Consider the following 26,592-nt stretch of genomic DNA (forward strand, 5'->3'; position numbering starts at 1 on the left):
ATCTTCCATATTGCTTCCTTTAATCTGCTTCCTCCGTTTGTCCATACCTCGTTTGATATTCCATCCGCTCCTGCTGCTTTTTTATTTTTCATCTCCTTTATTACTTCTTCCACTTCCTCTTTTCTTATTCCTTCCTGATCTTTACAGCTATCTCCTGTTTCTTGATTTTCCTTTGGCGTCTCCTGCTTCGTTCCTACACCTCCTAGTAACTTCTTAAAATGCTCGTTCCACTGTTCCTCGCTTATTTCTTCATTCACTTCCTTTCTATGTTTCCTTTCTCTATTTATGAATCTCCATACCTCTTTTTCATTTTTTGCGTTCCTTGCTTCTTTTATAATTCGTTCTTTTTCCTTCTCCTTTTTTTCTTTTATCATTTCCCTGTATTCTTTTCTCTTCTTTATATATTCTGCTTTTTCTTCTTCCCCTTTTTTCCACTTTCTTAGCCTCTCTTTTGCTTCTCTTCTTAGTTCCGCATACTGTCCGTCCCACCATTTATTCTTTCTCTTCGCTTTATTGTCTATTCTAATTTCTTTCCAGCTTACCGCCCGTGTTACTGCATTTTTTATTTCTTCCATAAGCTCCTCCGGGTTCACTCTATCTATGGTTTTTTCTTCGATCTTCTCTCTATATCTTTCTACGGCTTCTTTAGACCAGTTCATTACTTTTTTCACTTTCTTCTCCTCCCTTTTTCTTTTTTCTATTTCCTCCGCTATTTTTAGTACTACATATTGGTGGTCCGATTCTATCTGCTCTCCAATTCTTACCTCTTCTGTTCTTTCCCATAGCTCCTGATTTCCTATTATATAGTCTATTACTGTCTCTCCTCTCCCTCCGGTAAAGGTGAACTCTCCTTCTTTATCTCCCTTAGTTCCGTTTAATATTCCTAGTCTTTCTTCTTCCAGAAATTCTATCAGCTTTTTTCCTTCTGCGTTTATTTCTTTGTCTTTTGATTTTCTTTCTTCTCCAAAGATGTCCATAATTCCTCCTTTTTCCCCTGTTCTTGCATTAAAGTCGCCTCCTATTATTATTCGCTCTCCTATGCCTCCTTCGTTCGTATATTCTTTTATTACTCTTATTTTTTTTGTCAATGTCATTATTTACGTATACACTAATAATCTTCCATTCTCCCTCTTTTGTTCTTACAATTCTTTCCACTACTCCTTCCTCTTCTCTCTCTATTCTTCCTTCTACTTCAAGCCCTTTTCTTAATCCGGTAATTATCTCTCCTCTTGCTCTTCCTCTTTTCTTTTCTCTTGTCGCTGGCTGGCATTTCCATACATATCTCTCTGGCATTATTTTTTTTACTTTGCTCCACTCTTTTTCTTCCACCCATGTTTCTAGAAGTGTTATTATGTCCCACTCTTCCACTACCTTCCAAAACCCTTCATTTTTCTCTTTTAATCCCGCTATGTTCCAGAAGCCTACTGTCATTCCCCTTTGCCCTTCTGCTATCCGTTTCTTCTTTCCTTTCGTTCTTCTCCTCTTTCCTCCTCTTTTCCTTCGTACAGTCTCTTTCTCATTTTTTCATTTTCTCATTTTCTTCCAGTCTCCATTCCTTCTTGTTCTCTTCGAAATCTTCTTCCATCTCTCAGTTTTTTTTCGCTTTCATTCCATTTCTTTTCGTGGCCGTCTATCCATATTTTTTGGTATCCTAATGTTGCTCTTTTCCCTTTCTCCCTCTCCTCCTTCACTATACTCCATAATTGTCCTTGAATTTTTCTCTCCGTTACTGTCATGTCATTATCTATGTATATCTTTTTCTCTATCCCCATCTTCTTTCTGTTTATCATTACCTCTCTCTTGTCCTCCCACCTATTCATCCTTACTAGTGTCATTTTGTTCTCTCGTCTGCCGATTATTTGTACCTCGTCTACTTCTACCTCTTTTTTGGTGATTTCATTTAGCAACTTTCCAATCTTCTCTCTTCTCTTGTCTCCGTCTTCTATTTCCGCTCCTTTTATTATTATATTATTTCTTCTTTTTTTCCTTTCTTCTACTTCGTTTTTTCTTTCTATTTCCTTCATTTTCTTTAACAGCTCATTGTATTCCCTCTCTCCCTCTCTCCTTTTCTCCGCCTCCTCCATTCTCTCCTCCAGCTGTTTTACTCTTTTTTCTATACCAGTTTTCAGCTTTTCCCATATCATTTCGCTTTTTCTGTATTCTTCTCTCAGGTCTTGTATCTCTTTCATCAGTTCCTCCTTATCTTTCTTTCTTTCTTTCTCTTGATCCTCCAATTTTGTCAGTATTTCCTTCAGCATTTTTCCTGTCTCCATGCTTTCCTTTTTCTTCTTCCTCTTTTTTTACTTTGTTTGGTGGTGATCTGCTTACTCTTCTCTCCTTATCAAACTTGTCTATAATTTCTTTCTCGGCTTTTTTTATTTCTTCACTCTCCTGCTCTCTTCTCCTTTTCTTTGTTGTCTGCAATCGACCCTTGGCTTCCTGCTCTGTTTCTTGTTTCTGACAGTTCTGCTGTCCTCGCGTATCTATTCTCTGTGTTCTTACCTCCTTTTAACGTTTCTTTATTTTCTTTCTGGTACATTTCCTCACTATTTTTGCTCCCTTTTCTCTCCTCCTTCTTTTCCTGTATCCGCTCCTTTTCCTGCCTTTCGGTGCTCCCCGTCTTCTTGCTTATTTCCTATGTGCGAGAGGCGCGAAGACTTGAGACCGTGCAGGCATGCAAATCCGTGATCGTGATCACGAGCCACGAACGTGCACGCGTAATCGGGAGTCTGATACACGAAAGCTACTTAAAGCTTATAACGTGGAACATCACCTACTGAACAGATCTACTGAAAATTCTATACGTTAAAGTGATGCGATGTTCAGTCGTGTCCCTAAACACCCGATTTTTATTTCCTATGTCACTTCTGCATTCTACGGGCCTCTCCTAACCTCCAAATTGTCGCCGCAACTGGTATTCGAAAATCTTCCTCCTGCTTCCTCTGCTCTGCTTGCCTTCTTTTCTCTCTGCTCTATTGCACTTTGCGCATGCAACTGTCTGAAAACAAAGTCGCCCTAAGGCGATATCACGGCAGAATATTTCTAATGAAATTATGCAAATGACATGCGTGCTTCTCCTTATACTTACTCGGTCGGTAACCTATATATATATATATATATATATAATTTTATAGAATTTTACATCCCTTCATGATTTTTAAATATATCTGAGCAGATCTGGATCTACATTCGGTAAATAATTATATATCGGCAGATCAAATTATATTTGGTCAAATCTAGTTATATCTATTCAGATCTGGCCCGACAGAAACAATTTGCAAATCTGGTCAGATCTGATAAACCATATCCATGTATGATCTAATACCATATATGATCATATCTTGGTAGATCTAATTTTTTTTTCCCGGGATGTGTGTATAAACAATACACATATAGGCGGGGAAGAGGCTTTGCCCCTCCCCCTGCAACAGAGATAGGTAGGGGTGGATCTCGGTTTGCATGGAAAGTTGAAAACCCGAACCGTACAATAGATCTCGTTTCGCCCTGTAAGCCAGGGATGGGGTGACCTCAATTCGACTGGACGATTCTTTGGACAGCATTGTACGATTCGGGTTTTCAACTTTCCATATGAACTGAAGTCCACCCTTCCCACCCCTGCTATAGGGGAAGGTGCAAAGCCCCTTCTCCGCCTATATATGTACTGTTTATATACATATATCACCAAATTACTTCTCTTAGCACTGACACAAACTAACCTATACTGCAAAATCATGCAGACACTGGAACCATGCACGCGTGTCACTGGTGCGCGCAACTTACTATAAGTTAAAATTTTTTATAAAACTTAATTATAATTAAGTTTTATGAAATAATTATTTTTTATGTACATACACTTAAATATATAACGAATAAAATAAAAAACTCTGCATTAATTACTATGTAATTTACTGAGAAAAAAATTCCTGAAAACAGGCCATTTTTGCGTGCAACAAAAGTATGTAATACCTTAAAATAATTTATAAAGTAATACAGGGCTCTTCATTCATAAGCTTATTTTTACTATCTGTCTTCATCAGTCTTATTCTCATTATTATATCAATGCCATTTGACGTTATTTATAAATCACTCATTGCAAGGTATATGATAGAATTTGTTCCCTCAATTTTAAATAAACTTGAGATTACGGCAAAAAAACACTAAGCAGTTCGATTATTATATGCATATCTCGTAATACAGAATAAAAGCCTTATACTTGAACGTATTGCTCATCATCGGTATCCCCTCCGTTGCTAATTCGTTCCAAGGAATTATGTAGTTTTATTTTTTCGTAATCAATATTCGTTTTCTTCTTACTCTTTACCTTCTCGTAACCATCTGCATTTGCATCTAACAAGAAATTATTCACTTGCTCATATGGCGGTTCCTCATTCTGCGCGACACTCATGTATTTTACACTTTCATAATTTGGATCGGTGTGATTCACAGATTCGTAATTTGGGTCCGTATCACTGTCACCAGAACGACAAACGGATGCATAATTCGGCTCGATCGTATCATGCGGCATGCTTTCATAATTTGGCTCCGAATCCGTGTCCTGATCCAATTCAACTTGCTGTCGCAATCGCACCTTCTCATAACCGGGATCGTCGTTGTTAGCGTTACTCACTTGTCTATGCTTAAATAGTGTTGAATATACGTCCGTGTTATTTTTCACAGGTATCGAATTAGGTTGATAGTCATTCTCCCGCGAACACTGCGGACGTAACATCTCATAGTTCGGATTGGATAAATTTGCGATTACTCTCGCAAAAGAGTTTCTTTGATTATTGCTAACGGCTTCGTATTCGTGATCAAATTCTAAACGCGACGGAACAATCGCATCAATTTTTGGCAATCTTAAAGAAGTGCGACTGTTACCTTCTGCATGAAAGTTGCTTGCAACAGAATTGATAGTGGTAGAATAATGTACGAGATCGGGTTCCTTCTTCTGTATTTCCACAGATTCGTGGCTGCACCATGACGCTCGGCTGATTTCTATAAGACTAAGTTTTCTATAAGTATTTGTTTCGGAATGTAGAGTGTTGTTAGAGCTTAGATGAGCATCGTTCTGCTGATCCTCTATTTCCCTTTTCTTCTTCATCACCTTCGCGTACATATCCTCAAGCGATTTACCCGCCGACAGTGAAGATCTCGATCTATCATCACTTTTATTTTTTTTATCAATAGATGCATATCCCTCTGCAGTTGTTTCAGGCGGCGGTGGTAAAGGAGAATTTGCTTGACGTTTTTCAGGTTTAGGAGATCCGAGATTGATAATGGAGCTATTGGCACTTGACGATGATGCTAAAAATAAGAAAAACAGTTGTATTATAAATATATTCTAAAATCAACACATTTATTTGGAGAACTAATAATATAACAAAATAATAAAAATAAATAGCAAAATCTAAAAAAAAATCATAATTTTGCTTCTTCATAGAGGAAGCTTTGTTTTCATAAACCTCGCGTATGGACCTTTGATTGCGCATAAAGCTAGTTCTAATCAACCAAATCTTAGAAAGAATTATATATGAAATAGGGGTAGAAAAGATCAAAGAAAAAAAATGTTTTTTAGTTTTCTTTGCTAATGTGTTCAGAATGTTCTGAACGCCGACAAATCACATTTTTACAAAATGTCCGCGCGCGCGCGCGTGTGTGTGTGTGTGTGTGTGTGCGTGTGCGTGTGTGTGCGCGTGTTTATATGTGTATTTGTAAAGACATAAATACTATTAGTAAGATATTTAACTTATTGGAAGGCAACAACAGCTCAGATGGCGCAGTTAAAGTATGCGCGAGTGGCTAGTGTCTCAGGATCCGCTCTCTCTTAATTGTAACATGCATTATGGTCATTGTACGATTATATTATACGTATCTCACGCTCACTTTGTAAGACAAAAAGTAAAGATTATAATTGACTGGCATAAGTCAAATTTTCTTGTCATCTAGGTTAAAGTATTTAATAATACTGCACTATTACATCCATTATTGTGTCTACCATCACATATTCCTCGGACATTTCTAATAACTAATTATTTTTTTATTTTTTTTTTTTTAAGTTCTTACATGCTTCAAAGATGAGTAATCAAGGTATGCGAATAAAAAACTTGGAAAAGTAGTAGAGCTTAATATTATGTTTAACATATTCCTTGCTTATATTTTAAGTATTTTCTGTTCTACATTATTGTACGAAAATTGTTTGTTACATTTTCATTGCCTTTTTTTTTATTTGGATCGAGTAGCTGAGATACAGGTCAATGAAAGAATTATACAATAAAGTGTATGTAATGTATTTTTTGTTCTCTTTTTCTGACGGTCTCTGTATTAAGACGGACCAAGTAGCTGAAGCAGCGAAGGAATTAAAAGAAAAGAATACTACAATTTAGTAATATATAATATATGTAATTTCTTATGTGCTGTAATTCGTCATGGGTAACGACTGTTGCGCGTCCCTAGCGGCCCCAAACAGAACCTTCCAAGTCGTGTATCGATGCGATTCAAAGATCGGGTGCGAGTTGTAAAATGAATTTTTTAATAAACATTAGTAACTTAATTGATTATGTTGGAGGTAGTTTGAGAGCGTATGTTGAAGGGGAGAATGTACTGAAGGCCACCTTATGTATGTTGGAATAATTTCCAAAAAAATAGAGGAAATAAAAATAATGTCTTTGTGCTTAAAAAACTCGGATTTGTTTGGTTCATCACACAAAATTAATTTAGTTATTAATATAGCTAATAGAATAAATATATCTTGCATATGTTCCTGCAAACAGGCCAGTCTGGTAAATGTAAACATAATGTTACCATATCTTGTACTTGCATTACCTTCAAATTTATTGTCCAAATGTTTTTTTTATTTTAGTATCCCAATCTGGATTTTTATTGTTTATATAAGTTAAGAAAGAATATGCAGTACTGGCAGTGATCCTTTTCTTTCTTTCGTGGAACCACTTACAGCTTTTTTGGGTTTGAGTATTACTGCATAATAAAACTGTATCTTCTACTGTAATACACACTTTTTGTTCGTAGAACTCGTTTTTTTGAGGAAGCATATTTTTCAAAGTAATATTACAAATACTATCATTTATCTGGGTAACATATAAAATCGTATCTTCCTTGATAGAAAAATATATTTGTGCACTAAGTAAAACTCTACAATCTTCATTTTTTATAACATTCATGCATGCTACAACCTTATTATTAACAGAACTTCTGTACCCTTTAATTGTTTTACTTAATTCACTTTTTAAAGCGCCTAAAAAATGTTGTACATATTTTTTACGTATAAATATACATATATATTTATATGTATGAATAATTCTCAGAAAGGGAACGGGCGAGGCGGAAAATTTAGCGCCAATCGCGGGGAGTGCTGGACGTGCGGGAAGACCGGACATTTCCGGTCCGAGTGTTCTGACCAGGGGGGTAACGCGACTTAGTCAAACTCTGCGGGGTGAGTTTCGCGAGGATTATCGATATATAATTTTATTTTATCATTTAAATGTTCTTTTGTTTCTGTGCGTTCTATTTGGTTTTTGCAGAAAAAGGGAATCCGGTGAGGTCGACGGTTCTTGTGGAGACAATGGCCGAAGACTTCTTCGGAGGGGTTTTCCATTGACAGAAGACTGCCTTGCTCACGGTTTTTTGAGTCGTGGTTTTTCCCGTGAGACTTTGAGCAAATGCTAAGGCAGGGACTCGGGGAGCCTGAAAAGGCGTAGGGTCCACACAAGTTCCCCCCCCCCTTGACTGTAGATATAAAAGAACGGCGACATGAAGAGGCGGCGAGGGAGTTACGGAAGTTACTTCGGGAAAGAGCGGAGCTTCTTGAGGTCATCTCGAACCTACGGAGGGGATGAGCCTGGCCAGCTCTCTCCGGAAGAGGAACGGTCGAGGATCGGAGGTGAAACCACCAGGGACCAAGAGGGACGGGGTCCAGTAACCCAGGGCAGCAGCCCGGGGAGGACAAGTTAACCGTCCGGTGCTCTGGGGTTCGCAGTGAAGAGAAGCTGGGACCGTGGAAAGCTACCCTCCCGGATTGTCGGAGCGACAATCTTAAGAGAGGGGGGGGGGTAGTGTTACGCCCGTGAAGTACGCCCGTGCCGCGCGACATGTGAATCGCTCGCTACGTTGTCTTTCGTCCTTAGCGACGGCTGTCTTGTTGATAATTATGACGTTCAGATTTCGCTCTGGTTTCCGTCACGTTCGGACGTGTTTACCTAAGCTCCTTGTACAAACGAGTCATTGATAAAGATTCCTTTTCTTTAACGAGCTTGATTTCCTCGTGTGAGTGTCGGAGTACGCGTCGCGCGCGAGTGCGAGTGTGAAAATGAGGCGGACATTCGTCGAGCGTAACAATATTAATAATAACGTAATAGGCTCACTTGAATAAGTCAATGATAAATGTGAGAGGCATGGGAGCCAAGCGCGGTACTTAATGCGCAATAAATTTAACAAGTATAAGAATACGTATATGAAAAGTATATTATGTCATTAAATACAAATAACCCGACGTTTCGACCCTTTTTTTGGTCATCCTCAGCGTAAAACAATAATATTGGATTCGGCGCGACGTATTTCCTAAATCCTACCTCAATTACAATATTTAGCGCAGTCAAGACGGACGACAAACCATTCCGCGCGGTCAGAATGGTCAACAACGGTCCATCTTTTAGCGCATTATGACGTGTCAAAGCTGGCGCAGTCATAAGACACTCGAGGTGTGGTACACAGATGTATTTCCATTTGGGTGCCTGATCCCCGGTATGGTTTAATATATATTAAACTTATACATATACATTATATGTCCACTTTTATAATTAACATACATTAGAAATCCACATGCTGGACTGTACCACGTATCCGTTGTCTTTATACGGCTCTTGACAATAATTGACATCAATACAGTTAAGGGGATCCTATAGTGGAGGCCGAACTTCCTCGACGTCGGTAATGTCAACATTTCTAATCCTGTTTTCTATGTTATATATCTATATCTGTCCTTGTCTAACGAGAGGCATTTGTCCTTGTTCGATTGCTGCGCCATTTCTCGCTGCACACAATACTGCTTATCCTATCAACCTGAATGTGCTTTTGCTTAATAAAACTTTATTAGAGAAAATCTTTTTTCTAGGCGTTGAATCTTAGTTCTATTTACACAATATTGTTTCTACATGTTGTCCCTAGTCCGCCTGGGTGTCATTTTATATATATAAACTGCAGTATTTTTGTTATTGTCGTCAGATGACAGCTGTATGTGTCCAAATTAGTAAAATTTTTAATTTTTTTTGTTCCCGATATGAAATCGTGAGTCGCGGACTAGATTCTTGTGTATTTTAATTCTGTAAAAGAATTTTGCAATTCTGTAAAGCCATTTCAAAGATTTCTTAAAATAAAAAAATGTCGATAATTACTGCCACTATAGGATCCCCTTAAGAGTTGAAAAAGAAAAATCGATTTTTCTTCATTCCGTTCTCCAACTTCCCGTCACTCATAGTAAAAAAAATTAATCGGTTTCTGAATTGATCAAATGTTTTGAAGTCCATAAAATCATGGCATTCAGAAATAGAAATAGGCTACAGTGTTACGTGTGTGATGCTGTAGTGCGACCAGCACAATCGAGACGAATTGACGGCGATGATAACTTGAATAAGCGAAAAATCGCCATTATCAGACGCGATGCAAATAAATCGATTACCACTTGATATAACGGATCTTACTAGAGTTTGCGCTAATTGCAATCGTTCTATTTTCAATGAAATGGAAGCTATTGAGCGTGACCCAACTTGTTTGCGATTGAACGTATTGACACAAACCTCTAATTATACCTGTACGACCTGTAATCAATATGCTAATATACAGAGATTATCAGTTGAGTGCTGAGTAAATGTTTTTGTCACAAGGAATATTTATATACCTGAGACAGCTAAATGTTGCAGAATCCACTTAGATGATAATGGCTTGTTGTTACAATGCTTATTGGATGAATTGAAGTTTGTTAACAGACCGTATGTGATACGTGGACAGCAGTTACAAATTATTCTGCAAGAATTTCAAAGAGTTAGTCAGAACGGTTGCTTATATAATGATGAAAATAGTTTTACTGAAAAAGAGTTTAAATCGATAGCACCCATATCAAAGGATTAGTTCCGCGAGTATATACATTTTGTGATCCAGCACCGCAAGAAGGGGGTGTTACACAAGTATGTCAAAAAAAGATCTTCTATTTTTTATCTGTAAACTACGTCAGAGCCTGAGTGATGAATTTTTGAAAGTCATCTTTCATTATCCTAGCAGACAAACCGTAAGTTTAACTATTCAAACAGTGAGAGGATCCCTTATGCAACGATTTGTACCTCAAAATATTGGTTTTCAAGCAATAACGGGAGATGAATTCATTGAAAGACACGTTAATAATTTTGCTAATGGCCTGTACAATTCACAACCCAATGAACCCAGAGTAATTGGTTACTTTGATAGCACCTATGCTTACATAAAAACAGTGTATAAAACCCGAATAGGTTCTAATCAAAACTATGGCGGAGAAGGAGACACTTTTTAGCAAACAATGAAAAGAGATCTCGTACAATTTTATTTCTTGATAACAAGAAATCCGAGTATACTGCATATGTTTAAAAGCATAATCAAATGTTCATAATAAAGGAATAAATTCATTACAAAACAGAATAATTAGTTATAGTGCTTTAATGAAAGAAATATCAACTGTTGCATGAAAATCAGCTTGTATTTGAAGAGATTTATCTTCTTAATTCTTAAGATAGATAATTTTGATTGAATAACATTTGTAGTAATTTTCAACTGATAAGTTGTGTCTGCTTTTATTAAACTATAACTTCGTACCTTTTCAAAAAAAGGACCATAAGAAAACATCTCATACTTATATCTAGATATTATGCAAAATTGCGCAAGACACAATAAACCATTTTACAAAGTAAATTTGATATTGAATAATGCGTAGATTCCTTTACTTTAATGAAATAATGAGTTGACTCAATGTCAGAGTCTGTGAAGATTAATAATTAATCAAGAGAAGGAAATCAATTTATAAGTAAGATAATAAATATAAAAATAGCCTATAATTTCTTTAATCGTAAAGATAATTAATTGAACAGAACTTGTTTTATCACGCATTAATCCATTTGTCACAAGAAATAAAGTATATAGATATTCATTAGTATTTGCAATAAAAAAAAATTGCAATAAATGCGTAGCTACGCATAACTATGTTGGGAAGGTCAGTCCATATAAAATTAATTCGTTGTAGTAATAAACTCTTGGCCATGCGGAACTATGTTGCGAAGGCCATTCAATAAAAAATGTAATACAAAGACTTTAATTTCTTTGAATTATATTTGTGGTTGCAACTAGAGAAAGAAAAGTACTGGCGTCAAAGTCCTGAAGGGACTATCGTGTAATCCATTACGTCTCCAAGAGACGATTAAAGATTTCTGCAGTGTTCTCGAGATTTCTGGAACCAAAGATCGAATAAGTAAGCAAGACAAATGTCTAGCATCTATTCAGGTGATCATTGGTTTTGACCCAGAAATCTAAGAGTTACCTGATCACTGTTATTTCGCAGCATGCTAAATGTAATCCTCTGCATGATTCAATTCTCTGGATAGAGAATAGTAATGGCGATCGCCGCTCGTCAACCTCATAAATCGCCAAACGTCCAATAATGCCTTGTAATTACGTCTCACTCCAAGTAGCCTCTCCGTAACGATGCAGATAGAGAAAAGTGCGAATACAATTATAGTAATTATCCTTCCTTTACCACAGATATAGCTTATAAAGGCCGATTGCCAGAACTAAATATGCAGCGATGATCAATCGTGAACTCGTGAACAAGAATGAACAGGAAAGTGGCGGTTGGCCGGGCAGCGTGCCCGCGAGCCCTTTCCCTTCTCAAGCGCTCCCCTCCACGCAGTAAACGCGTGGATTAGAAACGGTTGCGCAGTACGGTGTGCGCGGTAAGCGCGAAGACAACAGTTACTAGCTAAGCAAGGCCTGCCACCTTGAGTGTGTTCACGGAATCACATACTACCGCACTACATGCAACAGATGACAGTATACTCTCTTCTAAAATACCGAAACGAGCGCAGATTTCAAACAAGCAGTAATTTCCGTATCTTGAGACAATCTTATTGTCATCATAAAAGTCGCCATTTAGTTAAACCTGCTTTTATTCTGGCTCCGGATGGCTACATACTCACAATTCAAGGACCATATTTTTCAGATTCAAGAAATAATGATGCGGAAATGCTCCAAAATGAGTATGCCAGAGATGGTGATGCAATGAGAGCATGGTTTCAAGATGGAGACATTCTTGTAGTTGATCGCGGATACCGAGATGCTACACCTATGGTCAAAACGTTGGAAATTCACGTGAAAATGCCATCTATTCTCGAGCCTGGACAACGTCAATTTTTTACTGAACAAGCAAACAAATCACGTTTAGTTACCAAAACTAGGTGGATAATTGAAGCTAGAAACGGCCATATAAAAAGTATCTTCAAGTTCTTCGTACAAACCGTTATGCCGCATATCACGAATCTCGGTAATTTCTTCCGCATAGCAGGAGCAATCATAAATAGATATCACCCATTAATACACATGGAAGGTGCTAATGTCCAACTAGCCCAACAATTATTAAAAAAATTCCAGGAGCCAAACGTTGTGCAGGTTCGAGTAGAAGTGGAAAATCTTTATACGAGAAATGCAAAATGGATTCACTTGCACCACAACCAGATTTACGATTTTCTGCGCCTTGACATAGATTATCTTAGAGACTTGACCGTCGGAATATATCAGGTACAACTTTCAGCTGGATATATCCAAAATAGGCTTCAGCAAGAAGACAAAGAATTCCATGTAGATATGCTCATTAATGTACGTGGCTTTTTGAGAGTGAGACAGTTTCTGGAATGCGACAACACATCAATTATGGATAGCGTACAACTCTCTTGAAAACTATGATATTGATAGAGACGATATTCTTGGATATTACTGTACTTGCCAATCCGGAGCAAGAACTGTTAGATCCTGTGCACACGTAGCAAGCGTAATCTGGTTTCTGGGCTACGGAAAACACGAACCAAATACACGGTACCCTGACGCATCTTTACTTCATTCCGTATTAGATGCTGGTCAGAGACCACTACAGTAAAATCCAAACAATCTAATACTCATTGATGAGTAATAATGTTATTGATCAACACCCCTTTCTACACACACACAGCAGAGAGGGTTTGGAGTAAAAAAATTCTACGGGAGTGACGAACCGTGGGGTCCTTATCTCTGCTGTGACACACACACACACCCAAAAACCAACCAACCAACCCACCCACGCACACACGCACGCACGCACACACGCATTAGACCGAGGGTCACATATATCGAGTCAAAAAGCCTATACCTAAAAAGCCTAAGGTCAAATCTGGACCTTCAAAGGCTTATAGCGCGGAAACGACTCATAGGATCAAGTTGTGCCCATTGAGACATTTGTTCAGAATGACGAGAACCACAACATATCCAAAAATTAGCCAAATCTGCAGAAAGACATTTTCTCCTAAGAATGGTGCGGGGGTCCTTTATTATTTCTCACAAAAAAAATTCACAAAAATAAAATTTTTCCGACCGTCATAGTGGTTTCCCCCTCTCCTTAATGAAAATTTTTTAATCAGACATGTCCCTCCATATTATCATGTTGAAAAAACGAGTAATAGACTAAAAAACTATATAGGCGGATAAGTCATAATAAGTATATAGATAAGTGTTTTAATTACATAATATCTTACACATATACGTATTTTTTCACTTAAAGTTTTCATATGTTGTCAGCAGACCCTGAACAAATAAAACATAATCCATTTTCTCAATATGTATTACAAAAAGTTCCTTTGTCACAAAGTTGGCTTAATACAAGCACTTTTTACACGGTACATGCATACTAAGTGAAAAAATCATATAAATAGAAAACTTTTCCAAATAGCCATTCTTTTTTTATGCAGTTTTCTCCAAGTAACGCGATTTTTTCTTACACGGTATTTGTCATGTAAAAAGAGAGTTAGATGTATTTGCTCAGAAAGAAAATAACTTATTTTTTCCTAGAGAGGATTTTCCTAACGTGCGATTAAGTATTTATAAAAAATATGTTCAACCTGATTACGAGCTATTGTAATATAGCCAAGCGTGAACGTTTTACCGCTCAAATTACACAGGCACACGAAAAAAGTCTTGTCCATTAGACGAGACAAACATTTCTATACGTTTTTGGGGTCGCTGAATCCGAATCCGGAGTCGGTTTGACTCGGTCAGATCGCATTTCCGCATTTCTCCGACATATCGGAGTCAGTTTTCGGTTGTTTCAATCACTTTTTTGAGGTTAGGAACAAAATGCGATTTGACCGAGTCAAACCGACCCTGGATTCGGATTCAGCCACCCCAAAAACGTATAGAAATGTTTGTCTCGTCTGGTGGACAAGACCTTTTTTTTCGTGTGCCTGTGCTAGAAATAATACATGTGGTAAAAAATTACGAACGTTTCGACACTTTTTGGGGTCCTCCTCAGCGCATTGTCTGACAGTAAAATTTACATAAATACATGACTGTACAAAACCTTCTACACCGCAAACATCAAGTCATACTAATATCGTTAATTGTTTGGGCAAATATGCACTCCAAAGCATTCCCAAACATCGTCGTGTGTAGTTTCCTGGCTAGAGCGCCAGAAAATTCGAACTAGTGTCATGTCCCTTGTCATTGTGACTCGTTAAAGATACCTATGGACATTCGGAGTGACATCTACCCTCAAAGAAATGCGTATAAAGAGTCAAAAAAATAAAAATAAAAATAGAACCGTAACGTAACTTACAAAAAATGATGTCAATCATTAAAGTCAGCTCGCAGTGCTAGTCAATCAATTGCACAAACGTATGATGAGCGGTGAGATAGATGTGTCTCGGAGGATGTTTAGACGGACAGTGACACATCTATTCTTACAATGTTATCGCGGCTCATGGAGGAGGAGAGGTAAAGGTCGAGCAAAACAGCTGTGTAATTTTAAAAACATAACGAAAGATCTGAAAGTAAGGCTCTCGTATGTCAGTTTAAATAAATTAAACAGCTGCATCAGAGTACATAAAGATACTCTCCCTAATTTTTCGCGTAGGAAAGACTGTCAGGCATCTTATGTTGGTCAGACGGGTTGACAACTGCAAACGAGAGTTAAAGAACATGATTCTCATATAAGAAGGAATGGCAGTGGTCATTCTGTGCTAACTGATCACAGATTGGAATGCAATCATAATTTTAATTGAAAGGATATAGAAATCCTAGACCAAGAACAATTTTTAAACAAGCATTTAATATCAGAAATAATTTACATCAAAAGACAAAGAAATGGCTTAAATTTGCAGACGAGTCCCCTCGCGGCATGTGGCTTTCGTCGGGACGAATCGGTACGGCGTCCAAGTCTTCTCGGATTCTTTTATTGACTACGAATAAACTTGAGTTGATTTTTATAAAATATAAGAGTAACTGTGAATCGGCCATATATTTGAATGCAAATGATACAGAGATATCTTTTTCAAAGATATAATGTGATATCGAGTAATGATGTCCTGCAGATATTCTGTGAATATCTGAAAATAAGATATCTCAGATTTGACTTAAAATTGTAAGCACAAAGATATTTGGCTATATCTCAGATATATTTTGCTGTGTGGGTAGCTAAAAAATATGTTTTATGTCTCTATATTTTTTATGTCTATATTTTATCTTTCTGAAAGTTATTACAGTCAGTGAAAAATACTTGTGTTCCTTTGGGGTTGGGTACGTCCTTACAAAACGCCATTTCTGTAATTCTCTGGAATTGGAAATAAACTATACTACTACTACTACTACTTGTGTTCCTTTGTTAAAAAGTGATGGTACTGATAGTAACTCGATATGCCAAGATTGGGCACATTTTTATCAAGACCTCTGTTGAGATGGCACCACCTCCATTTTGCAGAAATTAAAAAACAAGTAACGCAAAATTACAAGCTATTTATGAGATTTAATATCCTGCAAATTAAAAATTTCTCACACTAGGCAGGAATTTAATATTTTTTGTGGAGGGGAGAGTTGAGGCAACGTTAAAATAAAAATATTGACGTAAAAATAGAAATATTAAATCAATCTTTGCGGCAGAATTAGGAGCTATTTATGAGTTTTCAAAGTGATGTATGTAGTTTCGATTAGCTCACCTCCATAATTTTCAAAGAACCCCTTAATTGATGCAACTCAAGAAAAAAATGTTGAGAAAAATAAAAATATATCGTATCGCGGATATAATTCGTATAGTGTACAAATTCAAAAAATAAACTCTTAAAATACGCGCATTTCAAGATCGCTACGTTGAGTTCAAGCGCCCGCCATTTTGTAAAAAATCAATATTTTTAAAATCGGCTACGACACGCCAAAGATAATAGTATCTATTTTCATTTCCTGTTCGATTTTTTTGTTTTAGATAATTTTTGACGAAGCGCCGCTAGGTACTGTCTTTTTTTACGGCACTCCGTAGACGACTCCAGTACTCCGTAAATTTGCAACATTTTTTAATAAAAAAAATTTAAATCATTCTTGAAAGTGTGTATTTTTAACTACAAAAAACCCCGACCCGACAATTTCAATAGTTCCCCTGAAAAAAATTCCCGAAAATTACCTTTTTTTTCGTTTCTAGGTGTATATTCCCCCTTAATATGGTTTTTGCTCTAAAACGCTCTTTTGTTTTTGGTTCTATTATCTGTTCTTATTTTAATAATCTTTTTCATCCAGCTAATTCCTTCTCCCTTCCCCGTCAGTAATTGCGCCATGCTCATGTTACTTCTTATCTCTTCCTTACATCTCTTTGATAGATGCTCTATTGTCTCAACTTCCTTTTGATATATTCTACAAAGTCTTTCTTCGTGATCTCGCCAAGAATTACTACTCAGCTCTTTGTTCCCGTATCTAAACCTTGCTATAATTTTCTGTTGGTCCTTCTTTCCTGGTTTCCTTAAATACTCTGGTATCTCTATCGAATAAAGTTCTTTATATATTTTCCCAAATCTAGACTCTTGTATTCTATTAAATTGTATCTGTTTCTGAATTTCTATATCTCTTTCGATTAACCTAACTGTAACATCTTCTCCTCCTTCTCTTATTCTTTTTATTTCCTCTTCAGACGTACCGTTCCTACAAAAGTACATTTCTCTGTCTATCTCCCATCTGGTCTTATTTTGCCTGGTCTTTCTATTTCAATCACACATTCTTTAAGTATTCTGTTAGATGTGGTTTCCCTGATCTTTTCCTCAAATTTTACCGCTCTTTTCCCTGTCTCCATTCGCGGTATCTTCGTTTTTGTTTCTTACCTAACTATATATCCCCTAGGTAGCAAGATGACATCTATTTAACGTCATTTTTTGGTCATGTTCTGACGATTGCGACGTTATGAAATGACGTCAAAGTACCGTAAAAATGACGTACTTTTGTCTCATCTCCGTGACGTCATATATTGACGTCACTAATACGCAATTAATGACGTCACCGGGACGAAATAAAAGTACGTCAGATTTTGAACATTTGGACGTCATCTTGGAACGGCAGTCACAAGACTGACCATAAAATGTCATCAAATAGACGACAACTCTTTAATCTACATTGTTTTTTATGAAATTAAAATGTTAAAATGTCCACTTATAACAAACGTTTATAAAAAAACGTTCTTTTTCTTTATCTATGAAAAAAACCACTTTTTTAACTGTTTCTTTACATATCATGTGCGTATAGCCCCGCTCTCTCAAGGCGGTCACCCATCCTAGTACAGTACCGCGCCCGTGTTGCTTGACTTCGATGATCCAGTGAACAGTGACGATCTTCTGACCCTGATGCTTCTTTAGTAACTGTACTTGTCTATAACAAGTATATCTTTAAAGTGTTCAAAAATCTTGTAATGATATCTTCTTGATAGCTATAGCACTGCATGAAATAGTTATCATCGTCTTATAAACGTCCATTATTAGTCGCCGACGTCATAGACCAAAAATGACTAAAAATAGACGTCATTATGTCAATGTCATCTTCTGACGTCACTTTGCTACTTGGGTTGGGCACTGGTCTACAAACTGACGAACCAGATACGTCGTGTTAAAGTCAGTCAACTAACATCTTTTATTAGTCTAAAGTCTGACGTCTCAGGTACGTCATGTTAACGTAAGTTAACTAACATCTTTTATTAGCTAGATGCTTGACATCTTTAATAACTACCACCCCCGTTTACAGTTCACCTTCGAAACCGAGGTTGATAACTCAATACCGTTTTTTGATACATTAGTCATAAGAGATGGTGAGAGGCTAATTACGAACTGGTACAGAAAACCGACCTTTTTGGGACGATATATAAATTACTTCTCCAATCACCCACACATATATAAAATTAATACTATAACTAACTTGGTTGACCGTGCTGTTTTGTTATCTCATGATCGGTTTCATCATGCAAATGTCAAAATTGTTAAAGACATTCTTATAAATAATTGTTTTCCGACCAAGTTAGTGAATAAGCGTATACACAATAGACTATTACAATTGAAGAACAGAAAAGATAGTGGCAATGATTTCTCAGATGTTTCCTTCGACACGCGTAATCATATAGTGATCCCGTATATTAAGGGCTTAAGCGAGGGCATATGTCGTACCTTAAAAAATGTCGGACTTGAAGTATTATACACGATACCGAAGAAGCTGAACACAGTTATCAAAAGGGGTAAGGATAGATTGACAAAAAACAAAGAAACCAATATTGTTTATCAGATTGAATGTGGAAGCTGCGAGGCTTCTTACATAGAGCAAAGTAAGAGACATCTCGAGACTAGAATTAAGGAGCATTGCAATGACATCAAGAAGCATTTCAGTAATCACTCTGTTGTGGGCAAACATAAATTACACAATAACCATAATTTCAAGTGGTCTGAACCTAAGATTTTACACAAGGAGTGTAATACGAAAAAGAGAGAGATAGCTGAAATGTTTTTTATAAAGAAACACAACAACATTATTAATCTTCAGAGAGATACAGATAATCTAAACGCAGTATACGACGGCGTCATCTCGTCAGTTTAATTGTTTATATTTGTTATTTCTCTTGGCAACCTTTTTACTTGATTCTTTTTCTCGTTAGCGTTCAGTCTCCTGAGTATTTCCACTCACATAACATTGCATATCGAAGAGTCTCAAGATAAGATTACTTAAGATGCTTGGTGGTGGAATTTTAATATTTAAGACACGTAAGAATTGATTGTCGCATTTCTCTCTTTGTATATTGGTTTTATATGAGTAATTTCCCGTAGTTTGTGCTTTGTGACCATGCTGGGACATTCCCATGAACGCAAGGAGGTCTTGATTAACATATGACGAGTCTTTTTGATGATTAAGTAATGCTCTCTGTTTTTATGACTAATTTCTAATTTATATTTTTTATGTGTTATATCGCGATGTTCATATATTTCAGACGGCACTTGATAAGGGCTCTAACCGTGAGCCGAAACGTTGTGCACTTATGTATAAATTTAGCCAGGTAATCGAGCAATAAAAAAATTGAATTTATCTTTTATTAGTCTAAAGTCTGATGTCTCAGGTACGTCGTATTAAAGTGATTTAACTAACGTCTTTTATTGGTCGAAATTCTGACGTCTCAGATACGTTGTACAATGGATAAATAACTAACGTCATTAAATAGGCACTAATCTAACGTTACTTGGACGTTATAGTTTGGTTAAATTGTCAAAGTATTTTTATGGTTATACAAATGACATCAATGGTACGTTATAATGAGGTCATTTTACGATTATAGTTATTATTTCGTCAAAAAAGTCACGACATTTATACGTCTTAAGTTGGTAAAATGACGTACTTACCCAAAAAATGACAAATTATTGACGTCATATTATTAACGTCACCTTGCTACCTGGGTCGGTGTATTCCAATCTAAACCTAACGATCATTTTATATATTTATCCTGACATCTTTCTACTACCGCATATTCATTCCACTTCCATATTTCCGCTCCGTACATTAAAATGCTCTTTACTAGGTGATTAAACATCCATATCCTTCTCCTGAAATCTTTCGCGAATTTTCTTTGTCCTATACCCCATACCTGTTTCATAGCACTTATGGCCTTCCTAACCGTTTCTTTTATGTATCTATCTAGTCTATTATTCCTTTGTAACGTGTAACCTAAATATTTAAACTGATTTACTTCTTCTATTTCCCTACCATTCCAGAGCCAATTCTCCTTTTTTTCCTTTCTCCTGTCTTTCTAAATATCATCATTTTTTACTTTTCCACACTTAAGATTAAGTACTTTTTTCTAAAAATTTCGCAAAGCTCCTCAGCATTTCTTTCATTTCGTTCGCATCTTTCGCAACTAGTATTATGTCGTCTGTATATGCCAAACTCTTTTCCAAACTCTGTTTCTGCTATCAGACGAATTTCCCACTGTATCTGCCTTTTTTTTCAGGTTAGATCGTTGTCAATAATTATGTTTTTCCTTTTTAAGTTGTTCTTCTTAATCACAACTATCCTTTTTTGTTCTTTATCCTTCAGCTTTGCTGTAACCATATTTGTTCCTCTTCTTGTCCAGAAAGCTTCTACTACTGTTACATCAGCGTAAAGCTCCTTCAACATTTCCTCCACCGCCTTTTCCAGTGAGTCTCTCTGTGTGACCTCCCATCCTTTTATCACAATATTGTTCCTCTTTTCCTTTCTCTCTCTTATTTCTTCCTGCAATTCTAGTTTCCTTATTTTCTCCTGTAGGGCTCCCATCTCCTCCCGTGACTATATTCTCAATCTTGTTCTCCACCGCCTTTATCTTTTCTTTCCAGTCGTCTTCCTTTCTTTTCCACTGTTCTTTCAGATCTTTTAGCTCCTCCCGCGTTCTTTTGAGTTCCTCTTTTATCTCTCTTATAATTTCCGTCAGCACCTTTATTTCTTCCCCTATTTCTTTGTCTTCCTCTGAGCAGAATCCTGTATCTTTCTTCTTGACTGGAGATCTGTATAATTTCCTCGCTTTTTCAAACTTTCCTAGTAATTCTCTCTCCGCTTCTGCTCTTTCCTCTTCTTCTCTTTTCCTTGTGCTTATTGATATCTTTGATATCCCGACGCTTCCAGATCTCTCTCTTAAAAATTCAACAATTGTTCCTTTTCTCTTCTCTTTCTGTTTCTTCTTCGCCGATTAAGCCGCCTTCTTTTCTTCCTGTCCGTTTCCTGTATTCATTTATCACTTTTTGAATTATCGACCCTCTTTTACTTTCGGTTACTTTATAATATTCCTACCTTATCGGCCAGTTATCTAGCCTCAGGTGTCGCTTGACTCACCTCCTGGCTTCCCTCTCTTCTTCCTACCTGTTTCCGCCGTCACCTTTTGACCACGTTGCAATCTAACCTGGAATTTTGTTGGAAACTTCCTTGCCTCTTTTCTCCTTCCTTTCCCTTCCAATTCTGCTGCCTTTATTTCCCATCGTTCTGCAGTACTTTCTCTCCAATTCCTGATCTTTCTGTGGAGGCCCACTGCTGTTATTTTCTGATTTTTACCTGATTCACACGCGAGCGAGAAATTCCTGACTTTCCTCCGCGTGCGATCACGTGATCCCCCCGACCCCCGATAGCGACTTTTCACCTCGGAAGTTTGTTTAAAGAAGTAGAATACTGGATGGAACTTTAAATCTGATTTACGTTGCACAAGAATTGCACCGAATCCTAAGGAACTCGCGTCACAATGTAGTTTAGTGATGTCTATAGAATTGTATATTGCTAATAACGGAGATGAGATGAGTTTAGATTTTATAGCTTCAAAAGCTTCTAATTCCTTATTACCGAATCTAAAGGAAGTATTAGCCCTAAGTAGATCATAGAGGTTTAGCAGTGACTGTGAATCCTTCAATAAACTTCCGAAAATAAGAACTTAATCCGAGAAACCTATGCACGTCTTTTGTGTTTCGGGGTATGAGATAGTCTTCAGTTGCTGATATGCCACTCATGGTGGGCTGTATTTATTCTCTAGAGACGGTATATCCTAAATAGTCTATTTTAGTGGCAAGAAATTCAGATTTGTCTAATCTTAGTTTTCCAATTTATTACGCACTAATAATTGAAAAACTCGTTTCAAGATTGCTAAGTGACGCTCCGACGTCTCTGACATTATCAAGATATCATCTAGGTATATCACTACATCTCCAGAGTCTATTAATTCTTTGAATATTTCGTAAATAAATCGTTGAAATCTGGGCGGCCCGATCTTCAATCCAGAAGGCATTTTTAAATATTCGAAATATCCTAGTGCAGTAACAATAGCGATATATTTAATTGATTCGGGCGACATAGTAATATGGAAAAATCCGTTTCTTAAATCTAGCCGGCTAAAATATTTCTTGTTATTTAGGAGCATAAGCTGATCTTTGATGAGTGGTAAAGGATGATTATCCCTGGCTAAAATCTTATTTAGAAAACGATAGTCAACGCACATACGAGGCTCGCCAATTTTCTTTTTCACCAAGATAATTGGAGAAGCGAATTCGGATTTGCTGGATCGGATTACATTTTTAGCCCTCAAATCGTCTAACATTACACGTTGTTTGAAAACGCGATAAGATATTGAGGAGAGAAGGGTGAATATTGCCATCTATGATATTTCATAGAAAGTACTAGCGATTTTGTAAACTCACTTCAGTTGGCGAATCTAGTTCCCTAGAAAAATTGTATAGCGTAAAGCGCTAGAGGCGCGACGTATCGATATTCAATTCACGTAATTGCCGCGTGAAGAAGAAAGCGCGCGTGCATGCACAAGCTTGCGGCCTGGGCAACCGGCGTTATTCGTTTCTTGTTTGTCTATCAGTGAAGACATTTTTCTGACCTTCTGCCGTGTAATCTGAATTCGTTATTATATTGAATCCGAGTCATTGTAAACGACGAGTGTGATACTTTATGTAACTGAATGAGAAGTACGAGAGGATCCGAGGGACTGTAATGAGAAGTACGAGAGGATCTGAGGGACTGTAATTGGCACACGGCAGGATCAGGGCTCGATATCATTCTCAGACGGATGAGAGATCAACGCCATTACTCCGTTTCTTGATGATGACGACACATTCTGGAGAGACCAAGGGAGCGACTATTATGGACATAGTCTGTTCGGATCTTTTCTGGAAGTGCATTCAAATACGGTAGACATCGGAATACAGGTAACTCTTAGATTTCTGAGTAAGAATCATTGATCCTCATAAACAGTATCGGTTACGATCATTGATTCCAGAAATCTCGAGAGATTTACCGTTCAGTAAAGGACATAAGGAAGGCTTCCGCGCTCCAGCGAAGCATTTATTGACCAGAACGATAATCTTTCTTTTTACTTGAGTACTCAAGATATTTGTTTACGGGTTGCAACCATTTTTTTGACTGTTCATTCTTACTATTTCATTTTGGCCAAGTAAAGTAAATTATGTAAGCTTACGACACGTTTAATTCTATTTTGGGTGATAATTAATTTCACATATTTCTCGATACATATTGCGAAAAAATTCATTTGTTTAATCAATACGAATTAATGCGTCAAATGTTTAAGATAAGATGTATATTGCTTCAATTGTTCTGAACAAGATTCGCCATAAAGTTCAACGTTCATTTATTCAGAAATTATATTCAACGGTGTAACACACAATATATTGATTCATGTGAAATACTTTAAATCTTTGTTGCGTTTTCACGAATCGTTGTGAATTAATGTGTTTAATAACGATTATTGTTTAACGCATTATTCACTTATAAAAATTTATGTATAAGATTATTTTGATTAATTCTAAATTATGATATCAGTTTCTTGTCATGTCTAATAGTCTTTTCAGTGATTAAATAATTTAAAGATACATTTAAGTATATCATATCATATTAATTCTTTCGTTATAATTATCTTGTAATATAATATTATTTTACATTTAAAGTTTCAAATTGAGATCATACAGTCAACCAATGTTTATATTCCTGTCATTGAACGGACTATTACAATGTGAAATATATATTGTTTCTTGATTGATATGATGATTGAATTTTGCCATAATAGTTTATGAATACGATTGAAAATTATCCTGATATATTCTAAATATATTTTATTTCGTCAACAATTAAAATCAGTGTTTCCTTCACCGCCATAGCCTACGATCTTTACGGGTCGTGTACACACGTAATTGTTCTTTCTCTGTATAAGACATGCATCTAGGCTGGAAATGGAAAGGTTGTGGATTATTTAGACTTAACTTAAGTTCGCTTTTAGGTTTAGGCATTTCTGGTCGTAACGGTTCTACATAATGCGTAATATATAATCTTCTCAACTCTGTCTTAATTTCATTAGGTATATCAGGATTTATTTTTAAGGAATCTATGTCTTTAGTAGTCGATGTTTTGACATCTATATTCATAATTGCATTAACTGTTTCTTTTTCTTCCTCTACATTTCTGTCAGATAAAACTAACTATAATAACTTAAGAACATCACGACCCAGAACAACGCATGATATCATCGTATCGTTAGGCACAACTAATAACGTAACGTTCTCTTTGGTATGATCATTTAACGTAATATTAGCGACTATAGATTCCTTAACAATAAATTGCAATTAATTAATTCCACAAAATTTATTAACTAAGCGATTGTCTCTTTGAATATTAAAGTGTTTGACGAACTGTTCCTTTATAAAACTAATAGGACTTCCAGTGTCCAACAAAGTACGTAGGGAATAAATATAATTATTACTTTCATAGCTTATCTGATATTCGACATTCTTTTGAAAATCAGTCTCCTCTGCAATGCTGTCGACATTGACCACTTCTTTTTTCTCCTCTTTCTTAGGGCAATCTTTCGCTGCATGTCCTATTGCTCCGCAGTTGAAGCAGGATCCCCGTTCGCGTTTGGGCTGCTTGCAATCGACGGCTATGTGGCCGGTTTTGCTGCAGTTATACCACATTGGATGGTTGTTGAACTTCCTCGTTCGCCCTCTTTGACTTGAAGACTTTTGTCAGTGGTCATCTTTGCTCCCTGCCTGACATTCGTATCGGTGCGTAAGGTGATTTTCTTAAAAGACTGCATTAACTCTGCCATAAACAAGAAATTTTGCATCCGTGATTGATTCTGCAACTGACGATCAGGAATGCCGTCAATAACATAATCCATAATCTCATCTGCTGCTATAGGTATCCGATTCGCTTTAATAATTTTGTCATGATAATAGTCATGAAAACTTTTGCTGAGCTGCCACATGCGTGCCTCAAATTGTTTACGCAAATCGATTTTATTTGGTCGACAATCGAACATCGCTTTCATCTCTTTTAAAAAATCATCGAGTATTATTTGTAGCAACTCAGGTTTGGAGTGCAGCCAATTTATTTTGCACTTTGCCTTTAAGTCGAGATCAGAGTAAAATCTTTGCGGTATTATCATCGAGTTCGTAAGTCTCACACAGAAAACGTAGCTGCCTTGCCCATTGCTCGAAGTTGGAATCAATACCTATAAATTCGCCTAGCAGCTCGCCAATTGCTTTAATATTGATTTGCGATTTAGCTACGCGTTCAGAATCATGTAAACGGAGAGACGCGTTTCTCAAAAGCTCATTTTCACGCCTCATAAGATCTAATGCTCGTTCCCTCAATAGTTTTTCAAGTCGCATAAATTCGAGTTCCTGAGCATAATCGAGTCTTCCCGTTTCGACCGATAGTACTGACCTTTCTCCACATTTTCGGTTACCTGGGACGTCGGAGATATCGTCGCTAATTCCTGATTATTCTGCGACGTGCTCGCCATTTCATTGTCTTCGTTCATCCACGTTCCTTCTTGATCTGCCTTCATTATTCTGCCTATCAACTCAGGTTTATTTCCGCTCGTACTCAAGCCTAACTGCTTAAATTTCTGCTTCAGAATACCAATCGTAAAATCCTGCGGACTCTTCTTTGTTTCGTTGTCCGCCATAATCACTTCTCGATGTCGGATATCGTTACTTTCTAGAAGATTGTCGCCTTAACCTCGAATCGTCACGTAATACATAAACTCGTGGACCGGTTCTAGGCACGTAATTCACGAGGTCCGAACTTACAGGATCTGAACTTTTATCCCACTTCTGAAATTTGTTAGAGCCTTTTAATAATGCTTTTTTTGCTTTCGCTCTTATAACTCATTTTTACAACGTCTTGCTTTAATCGCTCGCTTGCTTCTGTCCTCCCAGCTTCGTTCGTCATGCTTGTCTTCTTCTTAACTCTCTGTATCATCCACAGATGTCTCGTCGATTACACTGAATATCGCGGAATAGCACCAGTACGAGCGGCAGATTTAAAAATATAACTAAAACTCTTACAAACCCCCCATTTTTTTATTGCATATTTTTATAACTATTGTCGAGACATTTTCAAAGCACTATAACTCTTTTATTAAAATCTCTCTTTTATTAAAAATTTCCTGAGATATTTTAAATTTTGTCAAGATATTTTTAATATAAAATATGAAATATCTTGTAA

The 26,592-nt window shown here is 36.8% G+C and overlaps 1 protein-coding gene across 1 annotated transcript in view; it reads right to left on the reverse strand.

The window, feature by feature from the left end:
- Positions 1-3,889: 3,889 nt before the first annotated feature.
- Positions 3,890-26,592, reverse strand: part of LOC112456335 — a 52,370-nt gene continuing 29,667 nt past the window's right edge. Inside the window, exon 8 of the mRNA XM_025018798.1 lies at positions 3,890-5,304. Within this exon, the coding sequence (XP_024874566.1) occupies positions 4,208-5,304 (1,097 nt within the window). The 3' untranslated portion in view covers positions 3,890-4,207. The remainder of the gene's footprint in view (positions 5,305-26,592) is intronic.

This window comes from Temnothorax curvispinosus, unplaced genomic scaffold (assembly GCF_003070985.1).
Source record: "Temnothorax curvispinosus isolate PA1 unplaced genomic scaffold, ASM307098v1 QBEX01006746.1, whole genome shotgun sequence".
NCBI lineage: Eukaryota > Metazoa > Arthropoda > Insecta > Hymenoptera > Formicidae > Temnothorax > Temnothorax curvispinosus.